The 19,557-nt window shown below is 36.3% G+C and overlaps 4 protein-coding genes across 4 annotated transcripts; 3 read left to right on the top strand and 1 right to left on the bottom strand.

Moving 5' to 3' along the window:
- The first annotated feature begins 116 nt into the window (after window positions 1–116).
- On the top strand, window positions 117–3,556 carry LOC121978041 (inactive glucose-1-phosphate adenylyltransferase small subunit 2, chloroplastic-like). Its single transcript, XM_042530435.1, has 9 exons — window positions 117–812; window positions 924–1,214; window positions 1,468–1,731; window positions 1,866–2,027; window positions 2,145–2,245; window positions 2,343–2,454; window positions 2,657–2,755; window positions 2,933–3,055; window positions 3,310–3,556. Exons 1-9 carry the CDS (start codon window positions 570–572, stop codon window positions 3,424–3,426), a joined length of 1,512 nt encoding a protein of 503 aa, XP_042386369.1. The 5' UTR covers window positions 117–569; the 3' UTR covers window positions 3,427–3,556.
- Window positions 3,557–4,974: 1,418 nt separating this feature from the next.
- LOC121977107 (PHD finger protein ALFIN-LIKE 8-like) lies at window positions 4,975–7,843 on the top strand. Its single transcript, XM_042529643.1, has 6 exons — window positions 4,975–5,136; window positions 5,224–5,323; window positions 5,400–5,432; window positions 6,074–6,302; window positions 7,134–7,263; window positions 7,342–7,843. Exons 2-6 carry the CDS (start codon window positions 5,224–5,226, stop codon window positions 7,621–7,623), a joined length of 774 nt encoding a protein of 257 aa, XP_042385577.1. The 5' UTR covers window positions 4,975–5,136; the 3' UTR covers window positions 7,624–7,843.
- A 380-nt stretch (window positions 7,844–8,223) lies between these two features.
- LOC121977105 (KH domain-containing protein At1g09660/At1g09670-like) lies at window positions 8,224–12,119 on the bottom strand. Its single transcript, XM_042529641.1, has 8 exons — window positions 11,972–12,119; window positions 11,744–11,882; window positions 11,115–11,200; window positions 10,491–10,636; window positions 9,290–9,421; window positions 9,098–9,214; window positions 8,778–8,921; window positions 8,224–8,700 (listed from the first exon to the last, which is right to left on the bottom strand). Exons 2-8 carry the CDS (start codon window positions 11,857–11,859, stop codon window positions 8,554–8,556), a joined length of 888 nt encoding a protein of 295 aa, XP_042385575.1. The 5' UTR covers window positions 11,860–11,882; window positions 11,972–12,119; the 3' UTR covers window positions 8,224–8,553.
- A 1,069-nt stretch (window positions 12,120–13,188) lies between these two features.
- LOC121977106 (integrin-linked protein kinase 1-like) lies at window positions 13,189–18,936 on the top strand. The gene is made up of 12 exons (XM_042529642.1): window positions 13,189–13,852; window positions 13,930–14,004; window positions 14,080–14,184; window positions 14,729–14,814; window positions 15,083–15,203; window positions 15,413–15,492; window positions 15,926–15,988; window positions 16,104–16,225; window positions 16,950–17,035; window positions 17,999–18,123; window positions 18,249–18,380; window positions 18,721–18,936. The coding sequence occupies exons 1-12, from the start codon at window positions 13,424–13,426 to the stop codon at window positions 18,725–18,727; spliced, it is 1,431 nt and encodes a 476-aa protein (XP_042385576.1). The 5' UTR covers window positions 13,189–13,423; the 3' UTR covers window positions 18,728–18,936.
- Window positions 18,937–19,557: the final 621 nt, after the last annotated feature.

The raw sequence follows: 19,557 nt of genomic DNA, 5'->3' as shown, positions 1-19,557 counted from the left end.
TTTTGAAATTGGTGGGAAAATTCAGCTCGCGATTGATTGCACCAAATTGAACCGGTCGTCGACCCGGTACAGATGGTCGTTTACTATTAACATTAATTCTTTTATCGGAGAATAAAAATCTTGTTCTTGTCCATGTTCATGTGGCAACATGCTTATCTTGCTAACCACTCCATTCCGTTCCATTTGATCAAATGATGAGCTCGAAGAGGAAGCTTTATCAGTGGTTGAAGTTGCAAGCTTTCTTGAGTTCTTGTCTCCCTCTTTAATTGTGTTGGTTTGTGGAGTTATGCTGCCTTTTTAGTTCCTTTTCTTTTCTCAAGAAGAAAAAAATCAAGGCAACCGGGAGGAGCCAAGATCTTGTATTGTTTTTTTTTTTATAGCAATTCTATGAAAGATTTGTCTTTGGATCAACATGATCTCATCAATCTTTAGGAAGCCAAGAATTTTAAGGTACATGGCCTTTGAGGTTGGCAAAAGAAACCTTCTCCAAGTAGTGTTCATGAAGGAGGAGGAAAGCTACATATTCCCTAATACTTTTTCTTTCCCCTTCAAGCATTACTATTTATACCATGAAGTTTAGGGTTCATGGTGGCAGCAAAGGCATCACATTCCTTTGGAGGAGGCCCAAGTTTGTTGCCATGGTGATGCTGCATTTGGCTCCTCCTTCCTATCTGATCCGCAGGCACAATTCCATCTCCATGCAACACTCAGAGTTGAAGCTCCAAAGAAGCAGCTTGAAGCAGTCGCAGGTGTCCTCGGATGGGGTGGACAGCAGAAGCTTGTGGCAGTCCGAGAAGAAGCTGCTGAATCAGGCAAGTTATTTTCATGCTGGTTCAGTGTTGCATTTCTATTGTTTGACAAAATTCTCAAGCGAATGTAAGATGTTGAAATGAGACCAAAGAAATTTCATATGATCGTTGCAGAGTGTCTTGGCAATTATATGTGATGAGGAACCAGGCACAAAGCTGTATCCGTTGACGAAGAGAAGGTCGAAATCTGCGCTTCCGATAGCGGCACATTATAGGATAATTGACTTTGTGGTGAGCAACTGTATCAACAGTGACATCACGAAGATATATGCTCTAACTCAGTTTAACTCTACCTCTCTAAATTCTCACATATCAAGAGCTTATTCTGATGTTGGCCTTGGAAAGGATGGTTTTGTAGAGGTCTTGACTTCTTATCAGAGCACTGAAGATCTAGGGTGGTTTAAGGTCAGCATGGTGAAAATGTGTGTTCATATTTTTCTAGATCAACATATCTCTTTCTCGATATCAACTTCATTGAGAATGTCTTCAATCTTCACACAAGCTCTGAAAAATAACTCTCTCAGATTTCACAAGTTTCTTTTCAAGAATAGAATCTTTGATTCTTGCAAACATATTACAACATGACATTCCCCCATTAGTTCAATTTCTATCCAACAAAATAAACTATTTTGTTTCGACTTGTTATTTTTGTATGAAGGGAAATGCTGATGCAGTTAGAAAATGGTTGTGGAGATTGGAAGAGCATCAAGTGGAAGATGTATTGGTTCTTCCTGGTCACCATCTCTATGAAATGGATTATGGAAGATTAATTAGTGCTCATAGAGATACTGGAGCTCACATAACGATGGCAATGGCAGCTAACGGCAGGAGGAATTATGATACATCTTTAAATTTCCTTTTACGAGATCCTGTTCATGAACTGAAGTTGACATTGGGTTCAATTCAAGATCAATCTCTCATAGTAAGTTCAATACACTAAGCCAAAACTTTGCTCGTTGCTACAACTTTGAACACCAAATTAAACCGAACAAATGGAGAGGGAGAGATGTAGCTTTCTCTGAACTAAATTGTGTCCATTGTTTGTGGTACATTCAGGTCACCACCGGCACCCGAACATATCCAGATTTGGATGTCAAGAACATGGGAGTATATGTCATTAGCAAGGATGTGCTGTTCAGACTTCTACGAGAGGAACTACCCTATGCGTATGACTTTGAAACTGAAGTTATACAAGGTGCAGTTTCCTTGGGGATGAAGGTTTGCACCCTGATTACTTTAACTGATCTCACTTGTTTCAGAAATTTTCCATTGAAATTGGACAGGCCAACAAATAGGAAACTTGTTATTGTTCTTATTTTCTAAAATGTTTTTTAGGTCCATGCTTATATGTTTGATGGACACTGGGATGATCTCATGAGCATCCAAGCATTTTACCAGGCCAATATGGAGAGCATATCTAAACCATTCAATATCAAGTAACATTTCTTCTTAGATTGACAAAGAACATTATTTTCATCAATCAACTACGATATACCTATCTTTTGCTCTACTAAAAATGTTTTTTGGTTTTAGTTTCCACAATAAGCAGCCTGCAGTGTACACATTGCCCAATTATGTTCCTCCAACTACAATATCCGATGCGGTTGTAAAGAGTAGCATTGTTGGTGATGGCTGTCTCCTAAATGTAGGTGACTAATTTCTACCATCATCAAGAAAATCTAGTAAACACACACTCTAAGAAGTTAATGGTTCTATCTTCCATATTAAAAGTTGTATAATTCATTTCGATTGAATCTGGCATACATGTACAGCTCAGACTTGTGAGATAGTTGTTTATGAATCAATACCAAGATTTAACATTCTATATTTAATTATGTTAAGAATAGAGGTGCAAGATCAGTCACTCTGTGATCGGCAAGGGAACATGCATTGGAGATGGAGCAACGATTGAGAAATCTGTGGTGATGGGGAGCGATATATACCAGGTCTGTCTTGTTTAACATCAATGTTGTTTCATTAATGATATTGTCATTTAAGCAAGAGTCAAAATCCTTCCCCTCAAAAGAAGATTGAAAAGAAGAAAGCTGTATCTATCGATTCAACACTTACAAATTCATACCAAGTTGTCACTTGCCATAAATGCTTTTTTCAATGGTGAACAGGCAGAGTTACAATGGAACACAGCATTGCTGCAAGGTTCAGATATTCCAGTTGGCATTGGAGAAAAGACTCACATTCAAAAGGCTATAATCGATAAAAATGCAAGAATTGGAAAGAATGTTAAGGTAACCAAAGTTCATCAAATTTGAAGCTTGATCATCTCAGTTGACAATCAACAAACAAAAAGAACTATAGATTTTATTTCAAATATTGCAATTGTGATCAAAGTATCAGTGTGTCCTGAAACACTGCAGTCTGATAAACTAAGTTTACTGCCATTTTCTACACAGGCAATTGAAGGATTAGAAAGAATCATAAGAGATATCAGCTCTCTTGTTTGTTATCTTCTTAATTTATTTGAACTTGTTATTGACTACAGATCATTAACCGAGACAGTGTCCAACAATGCGATAGAGAGGCATGTGGATACATCATTTCTGGAGGCATTGTCATCGTCATGAAGAATGCAATCATACCTGATGGTAGCATCCTATAGTTGTTTTAACGTAGCTTAGACTTGTTGTGAAACTTAATTCAGTTTTGGCCAAAACCACTACAAAGATTGAATGTCTGTCGATAGATAAAAGAAAAAGGTGAAATAAAGAAATGTGCAAAACATTTATATTGTTTTAGCAATAAATATTATGGTTTCTTGCATTTTGAAGTAATGATCACTATGCATTGTTACAGAAGCATTTGACATTGTGTTTCCTTTTGAAAAGAACCATATTCTAAAGCTTAATGCTTCAATTCTGTAAGATTTCTCCTGGTACTTTGACCTAATTGATGGTTACTAAGGTTTATCTCATTGTTAGGGCTGTAAACAAGCCGAGCCGAGCTTTGGGGTGTTCAAGTTTGTTTGATAAGATAATTGAGCCGAGCCGAGCCGAGCCGAGCTAAGCTTAAAATGAACCAAGCTTTTGAAATGAGTGTTCAAGTTTGGCTTGATTTATTTTTTATGAGCTTGAGCTTGGTTCGTTTAAATGTTATCAAGCTCTCAATTCAAGTTTGGTTTGAGCTTGGTTCGAGCTTGACTTGAGCTTGGTTTGAGCTTGATTCGTTTAGATGTTATCAAGCTCTCAATTCAAGTTTGTTTGATTGTTTGAAACTTTTAATTGTTTGATTGGTTATTAAGATTGATAATTTAAATTTATTTTTTTATTTTATTGTTTATTTAGCATATATATTGAAAAGAGTTTTATTAATAAATATGATTCGTGAACGTTGTTCACGAACGTTAACGAGTCGAACACATATATGTTCAAGCTTGTTTAAGCTCTTACCAAGTCGAACACCAAGTTTGTTCACGAACGCTTGGTTTATTTACAACCTACTCATTGTAGAAGTGACAATTTTTTTTTCTTTGGTAATACAAGTATCTAATTTTTTTTAATTGACTAATTTTAAATATGACCAATTCGATCTCACAACAATTTTACAATGATCATTAAAAAGGTAATATTTTTAAATATACAAAAGGTGCTAATTTTGTACATAAAATTGATGATTATCTATTTATATTTCACCCAATTTATATTGAAATAATATTTTTTTGGGTAAAAATAAAAAAGTCTTTATTTTTATCATTAAAACTATTATTTTTAAAAAATATATTTTTTCATTAAAAATGTTCTTATTCTAAGATTGGTCTAACAACTTTAACAAAAGTTGTTATAATGTAAAGTAAAATTATTAATAATGTTACATATAAATATTATTTTTTAAGTTGATCAAAATCATTTTAATATTATTAATACAACTTATATAGAAAGTTTGACTATCGAATAAATTTATAAAATATAACACTTTTAATGATAATGAAAATAAGTATATATATATATATATATATTTTGGGGCTTGAGAAAATATTTTTTATTTTTTCCGTTTTCTAAAACAAAAAATTGGAAATCAGGGGCATATTTGGGGTTTTCTGCAAAAGAGAAAAAAAATCGATGGATTTTGTCTTTTAGGGCTTATCCCCTTATAAACACTTGAATCCGGTCACCTACCCGGTAATATTATGCCGCCCGTCTAAGTATCCTCGCCGCACAATCTATTAATTGCAAGGACTCATCTTCCACAGCCAGCACCGCCACCTTCTCTTCCTCGTCGCTTTCGTCTCGCCTTCCTCTGCTTCTCCTTCTATCGGCGCCGCCGCACCTAGGCTCCGACTCCGACCAAAGCCCTAATCCTTCGCTCCTCCCAGGTACGCAAAACCCTAACCTCCTTTCCGACTCCGGCTCTCAAAGTTCCCTTTTTGATTCCCCTTGCGCCTCCGGGTGGTTGGTCGCAGATGGACGGCGGTGGCGCGGCACGGGTCACTCGCACGCCCGAGGACGTCTTCCGGGACTTCAGAGGCCGCCGTGCCGGCATGATAAAGGCTCTCACTACTGGTCTCTCTCCTTTCCTACTCTATTTCTGGTTCTTCTTTCTGTTTGGTGGTTTTTGATGGCCCCTTTTGGTTTGCAGAGGTCGAGAAGTTCTACCAGAAGTGCGATCCAGGTGAGGCTGATGGCCTTGCGCTTGTGTAGTGGTCGAATTTCTCTAGCCCTGCTGCGTTGATTGTGTTTTTTCTTTCATCGCAAGAAACTGTCGGCTTGTAATTAATGACTGAAAACAAGTTCTTTCATCAAGCTGCTTATTTTAGCCGCTGAAACTTTAGCAGATAATTTCACCTTTATCAACATGCACAAAGAGCCGAGACAGTTTTCTAGTTTGGCTACTTTGTCACCCTGTTTTTCTTAAATTGTTGATTTTGTTTCCCTGCTTTTATGCAGTAGTAATTTAGAACTATGTTATAGTAAATTGTGAACTTTAATCTGTGAGTCGATAAACCTATGTTCGATTGCTAAGAGTACCCCCTACCAAAGGAAAATAGTCGGTGTACTATCACTCACAGATGTTCCTTCTGCTGCTTTTGTTCTGTATCCTCTTTCCAAAGAGCTTCTGCGAGTGTGGTTATAGAAAGATTTGACTACTGTGTGAATGCTAAACATACTTGTAGCTTTGTTTAAGAGACCACTAGATGGTTTTCTTCTATCAAACTATATAACATAATCTCATCTGGTACTTCTACATATTGATTCTTTAATAACATGGACATTATTACATGCATTTTCTCATTGTATGGAAAACAATTGCAGAAAAAGAGAACTTGTCACTTTATGGGTTTCCTAATGAGACTTGGGAAGTGAACTTGCCAGCTGAGGAAGTGCCACCAGAACTACCTGAGCCAGCTTTAGGAATCAATTTTGCTAGGGATGGAATGGCCGAGAAAGATTGGCTAGCACTAGTTGCGGTTCACAGTGATTCATGGTTACTCGCTGTTGCCTTCTATTTTAGTGCACGTTTTGGATTTGACAAAGAGTCAAGGTAATTGATCATCACACAGTGAGGCTTTTATCATCTATTTGCTCTTCAAAGCATCCATTTATATTGTCTTTTTTCACTAATAAATTTGATATGTTAGAGTTCTGATGTACATTTTGTAGTTTAAGCACATCAAATAATGGTTTCAGTTGTTGCGATTTGTAATTATTTTACTACTTTTTGTGATTTTCTTTGGATGATTGTTCCTCTTTCCGAGGTCATGGAAAATAACATTTCTTACAGTCTTATGTTTCATGTGCCAATATACTCGGAATTTTAGCCATATTTTTCGATTGAAACTTGATTTGTTATTCAACAAATTTGAGCCTGTAGTTTTGATTTTTTTTATTGTCTACTCAATATTCATCTGGAATTTAAAGGCACACAAAGTGAGATATTGTTCCATCACATCTCAGCACATTTGTTATAAGCTATGGGTATTTGATACTGACAGTTGTAGTTTAGAAGAATAATTAATTGATAATTTTAATGCATATATCATACTATCCGTGCCTCTTGTGTTAATCTTTAGAAGGAGGTACATCGTTGACTCTGGTATTGCAGTTGGCTGTTGTTAAAGGACTTGGCTTTCTTCCATTCTAATTTTATTGGATTTGGCGAATCAACATGGAAGTCAACAATCTAGTATAGAATAGGTCATAGCAATCAAATGTAAAGACTATTATCAGGTTGTTGTTTTTTTTTTGTGGATCTAGCTCGAGGAGTTTGTGCTTTACCTTGATATTAATATCATGGTTTATATCATTCAGAATTTCACTTACCAAATAATAGCATACCTGATGTTATTTGCGATGCAACGATTCAATACTACAGGAGGCGGCTTTTTAATATGATCAACAATCTGTCTACTATATATGAAGTTGTAACCGGAACAGTCAAGAAGCAGTCAAAAGAGAAGAACCCTAATAGCAGCAGCAAGAGCAACAAGTCAAGCTCCAAGAAGGTAGCGCTCACTCTCTTTTCCATATTTTATTCCTCACTAATATCCATCTCAACCGTCTCTCGGTATTGTTTCTCTCAGCGGTACAGTGAAGCAGAGTCTGGCAAATTACCACCGTCGATGCCTTCTTTCAAAGAAGAAGAAGACCTTAGGGAGAGTCCCGAAGACTACAATGACGAGCATGACAGCACTCTCTGTGGTGCGTGCGGAGAAAGTTACGGTAAGGATGAGTTCTGGATTTGCTGCGACTTGTGCGAACAGTGGTTTCACGGGAAGTGCGTTAGGATCACACCCGCCCGTGCCGAGCACATCAAGCAGTACAAATGCCCAAGTTGCAGCAACACTAAGCGGGCCAAGGTATGATGAAAGAGGCGAGAAGGTCGGGGTTACTCTAACACCAAAAGATCACTCTTGCATGCCTCTGAACTTGTAGACTAAACCCTTTCGGCTTTGTTGTCAGCTTGTAGGCTAAAGTCTGGTACTTGTTCCTGTTTTATTTTGCTAGATATCGCTAATTTGGCTGTTAAGGAAAAAATGTTAGGATTCACTTAATGTGTAATCTAATTATGTTTAAATTTGCTAATGCCTGCGATCAGTGTTTTAAATCAGGCCGAGGATGAATCGGTTGAGTGATACTTCTGATCGAATCGATAAAAAATCCAGTACAATTGAGCTGGCTTTATTGTAGTGAAACATGAAACCTATGAGATTTGCAATGACAGTGGTGACAATGGCAATGTTGAGCCTGTACCTAGCACATTTTCATTTTTGTTGAAGATTGGAACATCAAAACTCAACTTTGAAAATTGCTTTTAGCTCAGACTGGTGCAAACTCTGGAGATCATCTAAAACTTCACCATGAATCAAGTTTGTGCTTGTAACCAAGTTAAAATTCGATCGAGCAAAAGAGCTATACCATATATAGCCGCACGTCGGAATAAGAACAAAAAAAATACAAGGCAATTTACAGATCAGATTTTAAGCATGTCATTGATTTTCAGTACATAAGTGATTACAACAGCAACGATACAATAAACACAATGGTCGATGTGTGAGACACGGACCAGAGTTTTTCTTCAGTTTCAGAGGAAAAGTTCATAAAGAATAAGCAATTAAACAAATTCACTAGTCATTTGCCTGGAGAAGTTTAAGGAATTATAATGTGAATTTACTGAGTAACAAATGATATCGCCAACTTGAACTGATGGGAGGGCCCTGCTTGTAGAGATGTCATCTCGTATTGCCATATGTATTGAGAATCTGTGACCAAGGTATTGGAACCCAAAACTACAGTCACCATCCTGTTTTTGCGCGTTTCATGCCCGTGCTGTTGAATGGGGATGCGCTTGGGCTCATTTGTGGGCTCTCTTCTCTCAGCGTGCCGTTGAGTATGGCCAACTCCCTAAGTTGTTGCTTCTTGTAGTAGTCCATAAACTCATCCTGAAGAGTGACAATGTTTCAATAATAGGGTTCATAGAACAACATGCAAACACAACCCAGCTGAAATTTTTAGTTACCACAGGCTTCAGGAGGTCTTCCAGGGTGGCGACAGCTTGGTTTAAGCGAGCATCGACTATATCTGCTGTAAATTCGGCCTCCACTAGTATGTGAAGTGGTTCGTTTAGGTGTTCATAGCCAGGTTTATCCCTTAAGCTTTCTTCCTGTTCAGAAAGGGGGAAAACATGAGTTACAAGATGAGAAACTATGTTGCTAACCAGTTAAAAATGTCTTTGTCTAACACTTCGCATAACAAAAGGGAAAAAAATACTCATCGAGGTTTGGGAGATTGAAACACATTTTTTCATCAAGATGTATATAATACATGATATCCACATACCTTTATAGAATCCTTCACTGAACCGCGACCTCGTATATAAACCCTGCATTGAGTTGAGGCTTCAACTCTTTTTAAGGAGTTCTCACGTGGTCCCAGTAAACGACCAACAAAGTTGAACTGAATTGCACGAAACCAGCAGTTTAGCTCCTGTTTGATAGATCAACTAGTTGAATCTAGATAAAGTTAACATACATGAGGAAACTTGTCAACAGGAACATCTAGCCTCACAACTTTCTTTACAAGACTTTTAGCAAGTCCAGGAGTTCCACCCCAGCCAGGACTTGATGCTGGGAGGACCCCCACTCTGTGTAAGTATTCATTTTCCTGAAAACAAAACAAATCATGGTAAGATTATCTGAAACTGATTTTTTTTTTTTAAAAAACAATTAACAATTTTTTATGCAATAAAATTCCAGCAGTGAACTTTCTATGCTTTATAAAACAACTTATTGAGTAACTTCTTAAATCAAGCAATATCAAGATAGAAGTTCATAAACTAGTCAAGTTGCAGGAAACATAGTAATGGATCCGGTGACAAACTAGTATTTATAACTATGCCAAACTGCAGAAAACAAAGATTGTAATACATCAATTAAAAAAATGCTGTAATATTTAACCATGAAATTCATTCTCTCTCTAATTATTTAAAAAATGTTCCAATGGTGCCTTTATGTCACCTACTATGCTTCGTTCGACTTTTCTTTATAATTCAAACTTCTTTCAGTACATAGTAAGTGAGTGAAAGAGGAAAAGATGCCCTTTGGAACTTTGGAACACCATGGGGCTGTGAAGGCTGGTCAATGACAATACGCGATGAGTTTGGGGCTGCAGATATTGGTCAATAGCAAGCTGCTGCAATAATGAAATGAGGAAGTGAATGACATCACACATGGCTGAGACTGAATGATAATAAAGAGGATTGAGATAATCAATGAGCTAGGCTGCAATATCAATTGATGTTGGAGGCAGCTACAGACGACAAGGAAACAAATGGACAACAACAACTGGAGTAAAAAAGAATGTTGCTGATATGAGTTCAATTAGCTCCATTGTATATCATATCGATCATATGCACTTGTTGAACCCTTGGAGGTGGAATGACTAACTCTAAGGAGAAAGTGTTTGTTTGAATAAACAACATCTTGCTTAAACTTGTGGAAAAAAGAAGCATGATCAGAATGGAACATATTGCAGATTACACATAGAAACAGCAGCCAAACGATGAGATCGACGAAAAAGTTCTATGATTAACTTACAAAAATATGTGATCTCCGAGAACAAATAGAAGGAGCATAATTGCATGAAGATGCAGTTGAAGAGATGAATTCATTCATAGATTGAACACGAAGTTGCATTGACTATGATTCTGAAAGAAAAGCAAATGGCAGCATACCTCTGTGTGCATTCCTGACCTTGCCTCCAAATCCATGGGTCCACCATTGAAAGGGTGCCCAGTCAACCTTAGAGGAGAAGCATGCTCAATTCTCTCATGATCAATAAATGATGGGTTAGATATAAAAGCAGAAGCCCGCAAAATTTCTGCAACAATAATTGATATCTTAATCAGGATAATAATAAATTAAGTTGGATGTGGCAGAGACTTCATTGATCCAAGATGCAGAATTTTCTTTTCAATCTATCAAATGAAATAAATGATTCGTAATAATTGGCTTCAATGGAACTTATGTTTCTGGATAAGGAGAGATGGTGAAGCAGAACATCTACCAAGAGTTGTTATAGTTAATCAAGAGCCAAAGAAATTTAAAGGCTGGCATAGCTGGAAAAATAAAGGCCACAAATTCTGAAGATTAAAAACATAGGTTGATCCAGAAAATAATATATTGAAGATAAAAAACCCCGTTTTCAAAAGAAAGGAGAAAGTTGGATTACAATTTCATCTATACTGAAGCCATATGATACTGTAAAACCTTGCTTCAGTATGAGTAACTTCGATTATTAAAAAGTGAACCCACTAAAACACAACGATTTTCCACAAGTGAAACATAAGAAAATATACCTTGGTTTAGAAGTCTGTAACAAAATGGTAATATTTGCAGAAATGGCCCTAATTTCTGCCTCTCAGCAAGTAGCTCAGCCAAATACCTGCAAAATAGCTCCAGTTCTTTCACATCAACAGTCAATGAATTATGAACAAAGAATACTATAAAATCAACGAGCACTTTGCTTCTCTATGCTTATCATATACGTATTTGCTGCATCTGTCATATGCTGGTTGCTACATTCACTCAGATGTAAATCAAAACTTCATTAAATTCCAAATATGCAGATTCCACGCCAATTTAACCAAGTCAGAGTGGTTTGAAAGATGCCCATGCCACATCAACCAATTAAAAATACAAGCAACTGCGTTTACACCCTAAAGTAAGTTCCTTTTCCTCAGCAGAGAAATGCAACATACCTTATCATAACAAACAAAGAACATCCATATAGTATCACGATAAGCAACAAGTTTTTTTATTAACAACCAATTTAATCAGTTAAAATTTCAGCACTAGGATCGCCAACTAGTGGGGAATCCGAAACCATTCCAGAGTCAAAAATGGGGGCACCAAGTAATTAGTGTAGCCGATTACCCAATCTCAGAAAACAGAACATGATTCATAAATCGAGAGAAAAAGGAGGAACCTTTCTCTATCCGAGGTGGCGGCGGAAGGCCTCATGGAGTGGTGAGGCGAAGGGGACGAGTGGACGCCAGAGGGGGAGTAGTGGAAGTAACCAGGAGGTGGGATCCTCTCATCCATGGCCTTTTGGCTGCCTACGTTATCTACTGATTGGGAACGATAAATCAAAGAAAAGGTAGTGCAAAAAAGATATCTACTTTCTGCAGATAAAGAAGCGAAAAGTAGTGGAGACCAGGCTGATCCTCGCCGCTTCCCTGCTGGAGGCGGCAGTGGCGGCGGCGGCTGTGATGGTAGCGAGGAGAGAGACCTAAAAAGAGGACCTTGGGAACTTTGGATTCTCCTTTAGGCAATTTTTTCAAAGCTTTGCTTAAGTTGCTAGAATATCAAAGACAGTACTCCATTTTCAAATTTAGCCCTAATTTTCTTAAACTATTGTCCTTCCAAACTAATTTAGTTTATCCATTTAAATCTCGCTTAACTAAGACTAAATAAGTCTTTCTAGAATACATAAGACCGTCTTAAAAATGTCATTAAGATGACGTGATAAGATAGGGATGACTAATATGAAGCGCATGGATATAAGTTACGTCTTAGAATGAAAGAGAATTTCAAATCCGCTTTATCTACGAACAAAGAAGTTATAAGTAATGCAACTATGAATCTCATGGAGAGTTCGATCCTGGCTCAAGATGTATGTTGACGGCATGCTTAACACATACAAGTCGGACGAGAAGTGATGTTTCCAGTGGCAAACGGATGAGTAATGCGTAAGAACCTGCCCTCGGGAGGGGAACAACAATTGGAAAATAATTTTACTTTTTACTTGTTACGACTATATACGATTCAATTTGAAAATTTTAAATCATCGAATACTAAAAAAAATTAAAATTAAAAAATAAATAAATTTGAAATAGTGCAACTAGTCAATGAATTAAGGATTATTTGATATCATCGAAAACTTTTAATTAACTCTAATTTGAGAATAAATTCATTGATTGACTCAGCTAAGTTGACTTATAGCTTAAGTTGACCCAATTTAGCTTGTGCCTTTTATATGCATCAAATATTTTTTTTTAAAAGAGAATCCAATTAAATTAATGCCATGAGATAATTAATTAGAATTATTTAAAGCAATTGTTTATTGCAGATCACATCGATCAGAATGTAACGTAGTCAATAAAACGTTTGTTATTTGATATTTTATTTTTTTTAAAAAAATATTAGTTATAAATCCCAAGGCCGTGTGGCTAAACTCGCGATTAAGCTAGCTAATTTTTTAATTAGCCACGAGATTATCGAGGTAATATATCATCGTCGTTTTAATATTAAAATTTAAAGGAAAAATAAAATTTAAAAAGAGAAATGGTTAAAGCGGTTAAAATAACTACATTACCGTTATTTATTGGCGCCATAAAGTGCGCGTCTCTCTCTCTCTCTCTTCCCGCGAAAAAGTAGGGTTGGTAATGGCGTATCGGTCCCTGCTTCCTCCTCCATTCTCTCTCTTCCTCTCCTTCTTCTTCGCCCGCTCCTGATTCCTTCCTCTGCAACCTTCGATCTCGCACATTCTTCGTCCTCCCAATCTCCCCCCAAAAAGGTATGATTTTTTTTTGGCGTCCCTTTGCCCCCTTCTTGTTTCCGTGCAACCGGTCGGGTTCTAGGGGTTTGATTTGAGGCGAGGGGATCGATGGAGGCGGAGCCGCCGGCGCAGGTCAAGCGTTGCATCTCGCGGCAGCTCTCCGGAGGCGACTCCGGCAGGAGGAGCGGGAGGTTCAGCTTCAAGCGCAACCTCTCCTTTAACCCGCGGCTCAACAGGTTTAGCTTCGGCAGGCAGTCCTCGCTCGATCCCCACCGAGAGTGCAGGAGCCCGACCGGCATGGATGAGCTCACGGTGCCGGAGAACCTTGACTCCACCATGCAGCTATTGTTTCTCGCGTCGCTAGGGGACGCCAAGGGTGTGGAGGAGCTGTTGAAGGATGGCGTTGATGTGAACAGCATTGATCTGGACGGAAGGACGGCCCTGCACATAGCGGCGTGCGAGGGGAATGTGGACGTCGTTAAGTTGTTGCTCAGCTGGAGAGCCAATGTCGACGCAAGGGATCGGTGGGGGAGCACGGTAAAAATCTTGTTTTTCTTCAACATCCATTGTTAGACTATTGAACTTAGGTTTGATTTCCTGGTGTTGCATGGTAGGCTGCCGTGGATGCCAAGTACTATGGTAATGTTGAAGTCTACAATGTCTTGAAAGCTCGAGGAGCCAAAGTCCCGGTATTTCTTCTGTTCCTCGACATCTATTGCATTTGGGTAATTAACCTCCTTAAGTTTCCTCACAAACTTCCTCAGAAGATTAAGAGGACTCCCATGGCCGTGTCAAATCCCGGAGAAGTTCCGGAGTATGAGCTAAACCCAGGGGAACTACAATTCCGTCGAGGTGAAGAAGTCTTAAAGGCACGTATCTCTTGTTTTTTTTTCCTGACATATCGAACTAAACATATATAATAAAATTTTAACTAGTGCATACACAAAAAACAAAACATGAATTTGTGCTGTTTACCAGTTTTTCACTTTCCACCACAATCTTATCCTGCTTCTATCTGTTCACTTTTCCTGGCAGCAGTCTTTGGGTGACAATACTAGTTTAGTGTTTCAGGAATTATGGCCTGAGCAGTTTAAAAGACCATGATTAAGTTTTGGTCACTCTTATCTGAGCCATAAAGGATCAATCTACTGTAAAAAATTGATTTTAGTACTTGAACTGCATCAGAAGGCAACAGTTGCAGCATTTGTATTTTTCTTTTGATGTGTGTGTTGGTTTCATTGTCATTTTTTTTTGCCTTGGCTCCAGCTACAAAATACAAAACAAATTATTTTGTACTAAAGTTACATTCTTCTCAAAAGTGATTACTTGCTCATTTCATTCTTGGTATTTCTTTTCAATCACATATTAGTTAGTAAAAGGATGAAAGTTCACTTCTTCTACACACTTTGTCAGGGTACTTATCAAGTTGCCAAGTGGAATGGCACGAAGGTTTCAGTGAAAATTCTTGACAAAGATAGCCATTCAGATCCTGATAGTGTGTAAGTTCAAACATGACTATTTTGTGAAACTTCTCTTAGACTATCTTAACCTAGGGTGATTTGTTTCAATATTATCTGGGAGTTTTGATGGTATAGATGCCTCATCAAATATTTGCCTGACTTTTCTGATTCACTAGGGGACTTCTTTCCCATGTTTCATTCTACTCTATATGCCCGTCCCTTGCACAAATTGATTAGTCCAATTTCTTGATCTTCTCTACTTTTTATTTTTAGATGTCTAAGATGTTTGTCACTTGCACTTATACAGAAATGCCTTCAAGCATGAATTGAATCTGTTGCAAAAGGCTAGGCATCCAAATGTTATCCAATTTGTAGGAGCTGTTACTCAAAATATACCTATGATGATTGCGGTAGAGTATCATCCAAAAGTAAGTTTTTAATGCTTGTTATGTATATATTATTATACCTTTGTGGTTCATTTCCTTGTGATCTATGATTAATGTGTCTCTCTTAGCATTATTTGAAAAAAAAATTGTGCTAATTTTCCTCTTGTCACAATTTTTTAAAAATATTTTCCAACCAAGATTAATGTTGGTTTTAATCTTAATGTTTCAATTCTATCTATGTTAATAATCAGAGCGACTTAGGGAGCTATCTTCAAAAGAAAGGACGTCTGCAACCCCATAAAGCTTTAAGATATGCTCTTGAGATTGCCAGGCATGTCACACACTCTTTCACAGCTTTAATTCCTAGAAAAAAGGATCATGAACAAAAGAAAATTTGTTGCTAATATGATGCTCCAAACTCATAATTCCTAGTCTTTGTTGTGATACTAATCATGTGCTCATACAGTGTTATGGTTATAAAACAAACAAAGGTCCATTATGGCACTCCTAGCAAGAGAAGAAATTAATCTTTGTTAGCTACTGAGATATTAGTAGGTAATCTAACACTGCAATATAACAAAATCAACCAAATTTGTCTGCACTAAATAACAAAAAGGAGTTACGATCCCCTAGAAAATATGACATATAACCAAATTGTTATAAACTGGAGTAGACGCTCTTTATTCATTCCTCATTTTGAAATCTGAATGCTCTTCCAATAAACAGAAGGTTTCCTGACAGTTATGATGTTGCTTGATATTCAGGGGATTGAATTATCTTCATCAATGTAAACCAGACCCAATTATTCATTGCAATTTAAAGCCAAAGTAAGAATGAGGAAGTGAGCTCATTTCCAAACTAGATAGATTATGCTTTAAAATTTGTTGTCCTTATTTGGTTATGTACAGTACTTAATTATTCAAAGTGTTGGTAAGGTGCCAGAAATATCTTGCTCGACTATGGGGGACAATTGAAGGTGGCAGGCTTTGGGATGATGAATCTCTTAAAAGTTTCACCTGATAAAGTAAAATTGGATAATGGGAAAGTTCAAATTGACAACTTCAGTAAGTTTTTTGATTTATTATAATTTTCCTGCCAAAATTCATACTAACAAACAAATTATTGAAGTGTGAAATTTCTTTTACTTCACAGTTCACACATATTGTTCAATACACAAAAAATGAAAATCAATCGTTCAACAGCCAGTACATATATACTGGTGCTAAGAACTATCCTTCAACCTCCATATGTGGTTATATTGTCCTTTTTACTATATATTCTCTTACTATCAATGTGGAATCGTCTAAAATATGATGGCTAGAGATTCCTATACATTACATATGGTGCTTCAAATCTTGTTTGAGTTTCCTCAAATTTGAACTAATTCAATGCAAGACCTGAAGATAAGAATACATGTTAATTCATAGTAGATAGACCACCTTCATTAATTTAATAATATAGTTCCATTAACATAACAGTAGAACACAACATAATTTATCTTTGGTTTTAAATGTCCAATCACACTTCGTCTTTCATATCCTTGAACTGATCTAGGTTAAGGAATCAAAGATAACAAGTTGATATTCTTGGAGAGAAGAAATGGGTTAATAGTATATTATTGGTATCTTCATCTATTAGTACGTGTTAAAAAATAATCCTTATAAAGAAGGACAACATTTATGCATTGCTTAATATTTCTCATTGTTGCAAATAAACTGAGACCCTTGTTTTAATCTAAATTAGTGATCTTACAAATCTTTCTGACTCAGCGACTTGATCTGCTGATAGGTTTGTACACAGCTCCTGAAATTTACAGGGATGAAGTATTTGATGCCAGTGTCGATGCATTCTCTTTTGGTCTCATTCTTTTTGAGGTTTGTTCAAGCTAAATTTCCTTTCCAAGTTTACCATTTAGATTTCTCGAGAAACCATCTTTACTATCCAATAATATCTCTTAGCGCCAAAAAGAAGTGTAACATGCAATTCAAAAAATATTTGATTAATTTCTGTATTGAGTTTGAAGAGTAAGCTTATATTGAGAGAGATACCTAAAGTATCTCCTTTCTCATGTCAGCTAGTGATGCTTCATACCATAATAGCTTGTGCACTATGTGGCTCTATAGTTAAACTGTTGGCAATTTTTTAAATAGATGATATTTTGGCCAATGTTGTATCTTTAATGCATTTTTTCTTTCTTGAAATTTGCAACCTCATGAAGTACCATTGACATTGTCTGTGTAATCTGATCATGCTAAACTACCAAAGTAACTTATGTAGCATTTGGCTTTTGTAGGAAATGAAAGGCAGAAAGCTTACCAGCTGTTGTTCAGAATAGATAGGATGAATTGATTAGCATTTATTATTTTATCAAACTGTTGATCAATTTGATGGTCATTGTTGGGGTCTTGTTTCTTCTTCAGGAGTTGCAAATGTAATTTGGAAAAAATTAAGGCTATATCTATTAATCATTTTCCTGTCCTACTTGTATCTGAGAATTAAATGCATGCATGTTTCGCAATGATGGTAGATTCTCCAAGCAAGAAACTCCATTTCTATGATTGTTCCAACACTCAATTATCAGCATATATTTTATCAATATATTGGGTAAGAATGCAATTCTCCCCATTGTTAAGATGAATATTTTAATTTTTATACAGTCTCAGTATCATCTTAAACAAAGAATCAGATTTTTATATCACATTCCCAGTCAAACATTGGAAACTTGTAGTTGATTCTATTTCAAAGTGTTTTCATGTTTTTGTTTTTTTTATTTTACAAAGTGTTTCCATTTGCATTTTTATTCTTTTGTCAGTTACATTCATTCCTAATGGTCTCAGATGATTGAAGGAGCACCGGCATTCCACCCAAAAAGCCCAGAGGAAGCTACCAAGATGATTTGCTTGGATCGACTGAGACCTCCTTTAAAGAACAAATCTAAAAGCTATCCTCAGGATGTTAAGGAGTGAGTTTAACATGTTGCTTATCAATACATATGTTTACCAGAGCCATTCAATCAGAGAGTTTTTAAAACAATATAATCCAAACTACAAGCTATAACAATGTTATCCTAAATTGTTCCTTTTGCAGGTTAATTGAAGAATGTTGGAATCCTGAGCCTGTAATTAGGCCAACCTTTTCAGAAATTATTATTCGACTAGACAAAGTCTATTCCATTTGTGCTAAGCAGGGACGGTGGAAAGACACCTTTAAACTCCCCTGGTACGTCCTCATATACCGATACTTGAGGATACACATTCATATATAGAACTCAATTTTCTGAAAGAAGCCTCAATAAGAATCCTTCTTGAAATGGTTGATGGTTGTTCTCATGTGAAGGAATATCTATTAAAACCATAATATTAACTGTGGTGCATTTCTTCCTCCGAAACTGTTCTTAATCCAAATGCCAGTTGTGAATGCTTCATTCAATCACATTAAGAAGATCTAATGTTTGTTCCACACCACACAAAAGAAACTCCTTTCACTTTTGTTTCTCGATGTCTCAAATTTTCATTCTTGTTTTGTTAATGTTGACGCGAAATTCAGCATCCTTTTGCAGGAAGTGAAGGTAGAGAGCTACCGGAAGGTCTTGTTTCACTAGAACTTGTACAATTTTGACACAACAAATCATTCATTAACTGATGCACACTTTTACTCGTTCTCAAACCTCAGACAGTGTACTTTGTTGATAGTTAAAATACAACATGACCGAAGTTATATGTTCTATTGCTCTCTTTATCTTCCTAGAATCATAGTTGTTAGGTAACACGAAGGACCTTCCTCCACATTGTATTATATATCTGTTCTGTTTATTGTAAACAACAATCATTCATTATCAATTATGTTGAGGTTCTATTTCTTCAGTTGGAATGGTGATTATATATATTGATTATTATTTTTATTTTATAATATGATCAAACTATAACAATGTTGGATAATGATCCGACGGAAGAAGAATATCTTTGATATTGTTGTTCTTAGTTTTGACGACTCAAATCTCAACGGGTTCTCATTCACCAACTTAACTAGCTAAGTTTTCAAAGATTTCAATTAGGACACTTTATCTATTTTACTAAGGGCATCTACATTGGTGGGTGTTATAACACTCACCATCTCATTAAAAAGTGTGGGATCCACATGCCACATACACATTATATTAATACATTCATTCTCTCACATTCATTTTAATATTAACCTTCATTATTTGTAGAGTCCGTTGTCTATTCATCTTTATTTTTATTACAATTTCACACAATTTAAATGATTATTATTTTAAACAATTAATAATATTATTTTTAAATATATTATTTACGTAAAATAAAAATATATTTATTTAAAATTAAAATAAATAATAATATTAACAATTTTATTTAAAATTTAAATATTATTATAAATT

The sequence above is a fragment of the Zingiber officinale genome, chromosome 4B, assembly GCF_018446385.1.
Source record: "Zingiber officinale cultivar Zhangliang chromosome 4B, Zo_v1.1, whole genome shotgun sequence".
Classification (NCBI taxonomy): Eukaryota; Viridiplantae; Streptophyta; class Magnoliopsida; order Zingiberales; family Zingiberaceae; genus Zingiber; species Zingiber officinale.
Note: the sequence above shows the minus strand (reverse complement) of the source record. Positions and strands in the feature narration are given on the sequence as shown.

Coding starts and splice junctions, on each gene's coding strand:
- LOC121978041 (XM_042530435.1), top strand. CDS start 570: ATGAAGTTTAGGGTTCATGGTGGCAGCAAAGGCATCACATTCCTTTGG. Junction 1,215..1,467: donor AAGATCTAGGGTGGTTTAAG/GTCAGCATGGTG, acceptor TTTTGTATGAAG/GGAAATGCTGATGCAGTTAG. Junction 2,455..2,656: donor GTGATGGCTGTCTCCTAAAT/GTAGGTGACTAA, acceptor TGTTAAGAATAG/AGGTGCAAGATCAGTCACTC.
- LOC121977107 (XM_042529643.1), top strand. CDS start 5,224: ATGGACGGCGGTGGCGCGGCACGGGTCACTCGCACGCCCGAGGACGTC. Junction 5,433..6,073: donor CTACCAGAAGTGCGATCCAG/GTGAGGCTGATG, acceptor AAACAATTGCAG/AAAAAGAGAACTTGTCACTT. Junction 7,264..7,341: donor ACAAGTCAAGCTCCAAGAAG/GTAGCGCTCACT, acceptor TGTTTCTCTCAG/CGGTACAGTGAAGCAGAGTC.
- LOC121977105 (XM_042529641.1), bottom strand. CDS start 11,859: ATGGATGAGAGGATCCCACCTCCTGGTTACTTCCACTACTCCCCCTCT. Junction 10,637..11,114: donor TTACAGACTTCTAAACCAAG/GTATATTTTCTT, acceptor TTATTGTTGCAG/AAATTTTGCGGGCTTCTGCT. Junction 9,422..10,490: donor GGTCAGGAATGCACACAGAG/GTATGCTGCCAT, acceptor TTTTGTTTTCAG/GAAAATGAATACTTACACAG.
- LOC121977106 (XM_042529642.1), top strand. CDS start 13,424: ATGGAGGCGGAGCCGCCGGCGCAGGTCAAGCGTTGCATCTCGCGGCAG. Junction 14,815..15,082: donor CATTCAGATCCTGATAGTGT/GTAAGTTCAAAC, acceptor GCACTTATACAG/AAATGCCTTCAAGCATGAAT. Junction 17,036..17,998: donor TTGGTCTCATTCTTTTTGAG/GTTTGTTCAAGC, acceptor TAATGGTCTCAG/ATGATTGAAGGAGCACCGGC.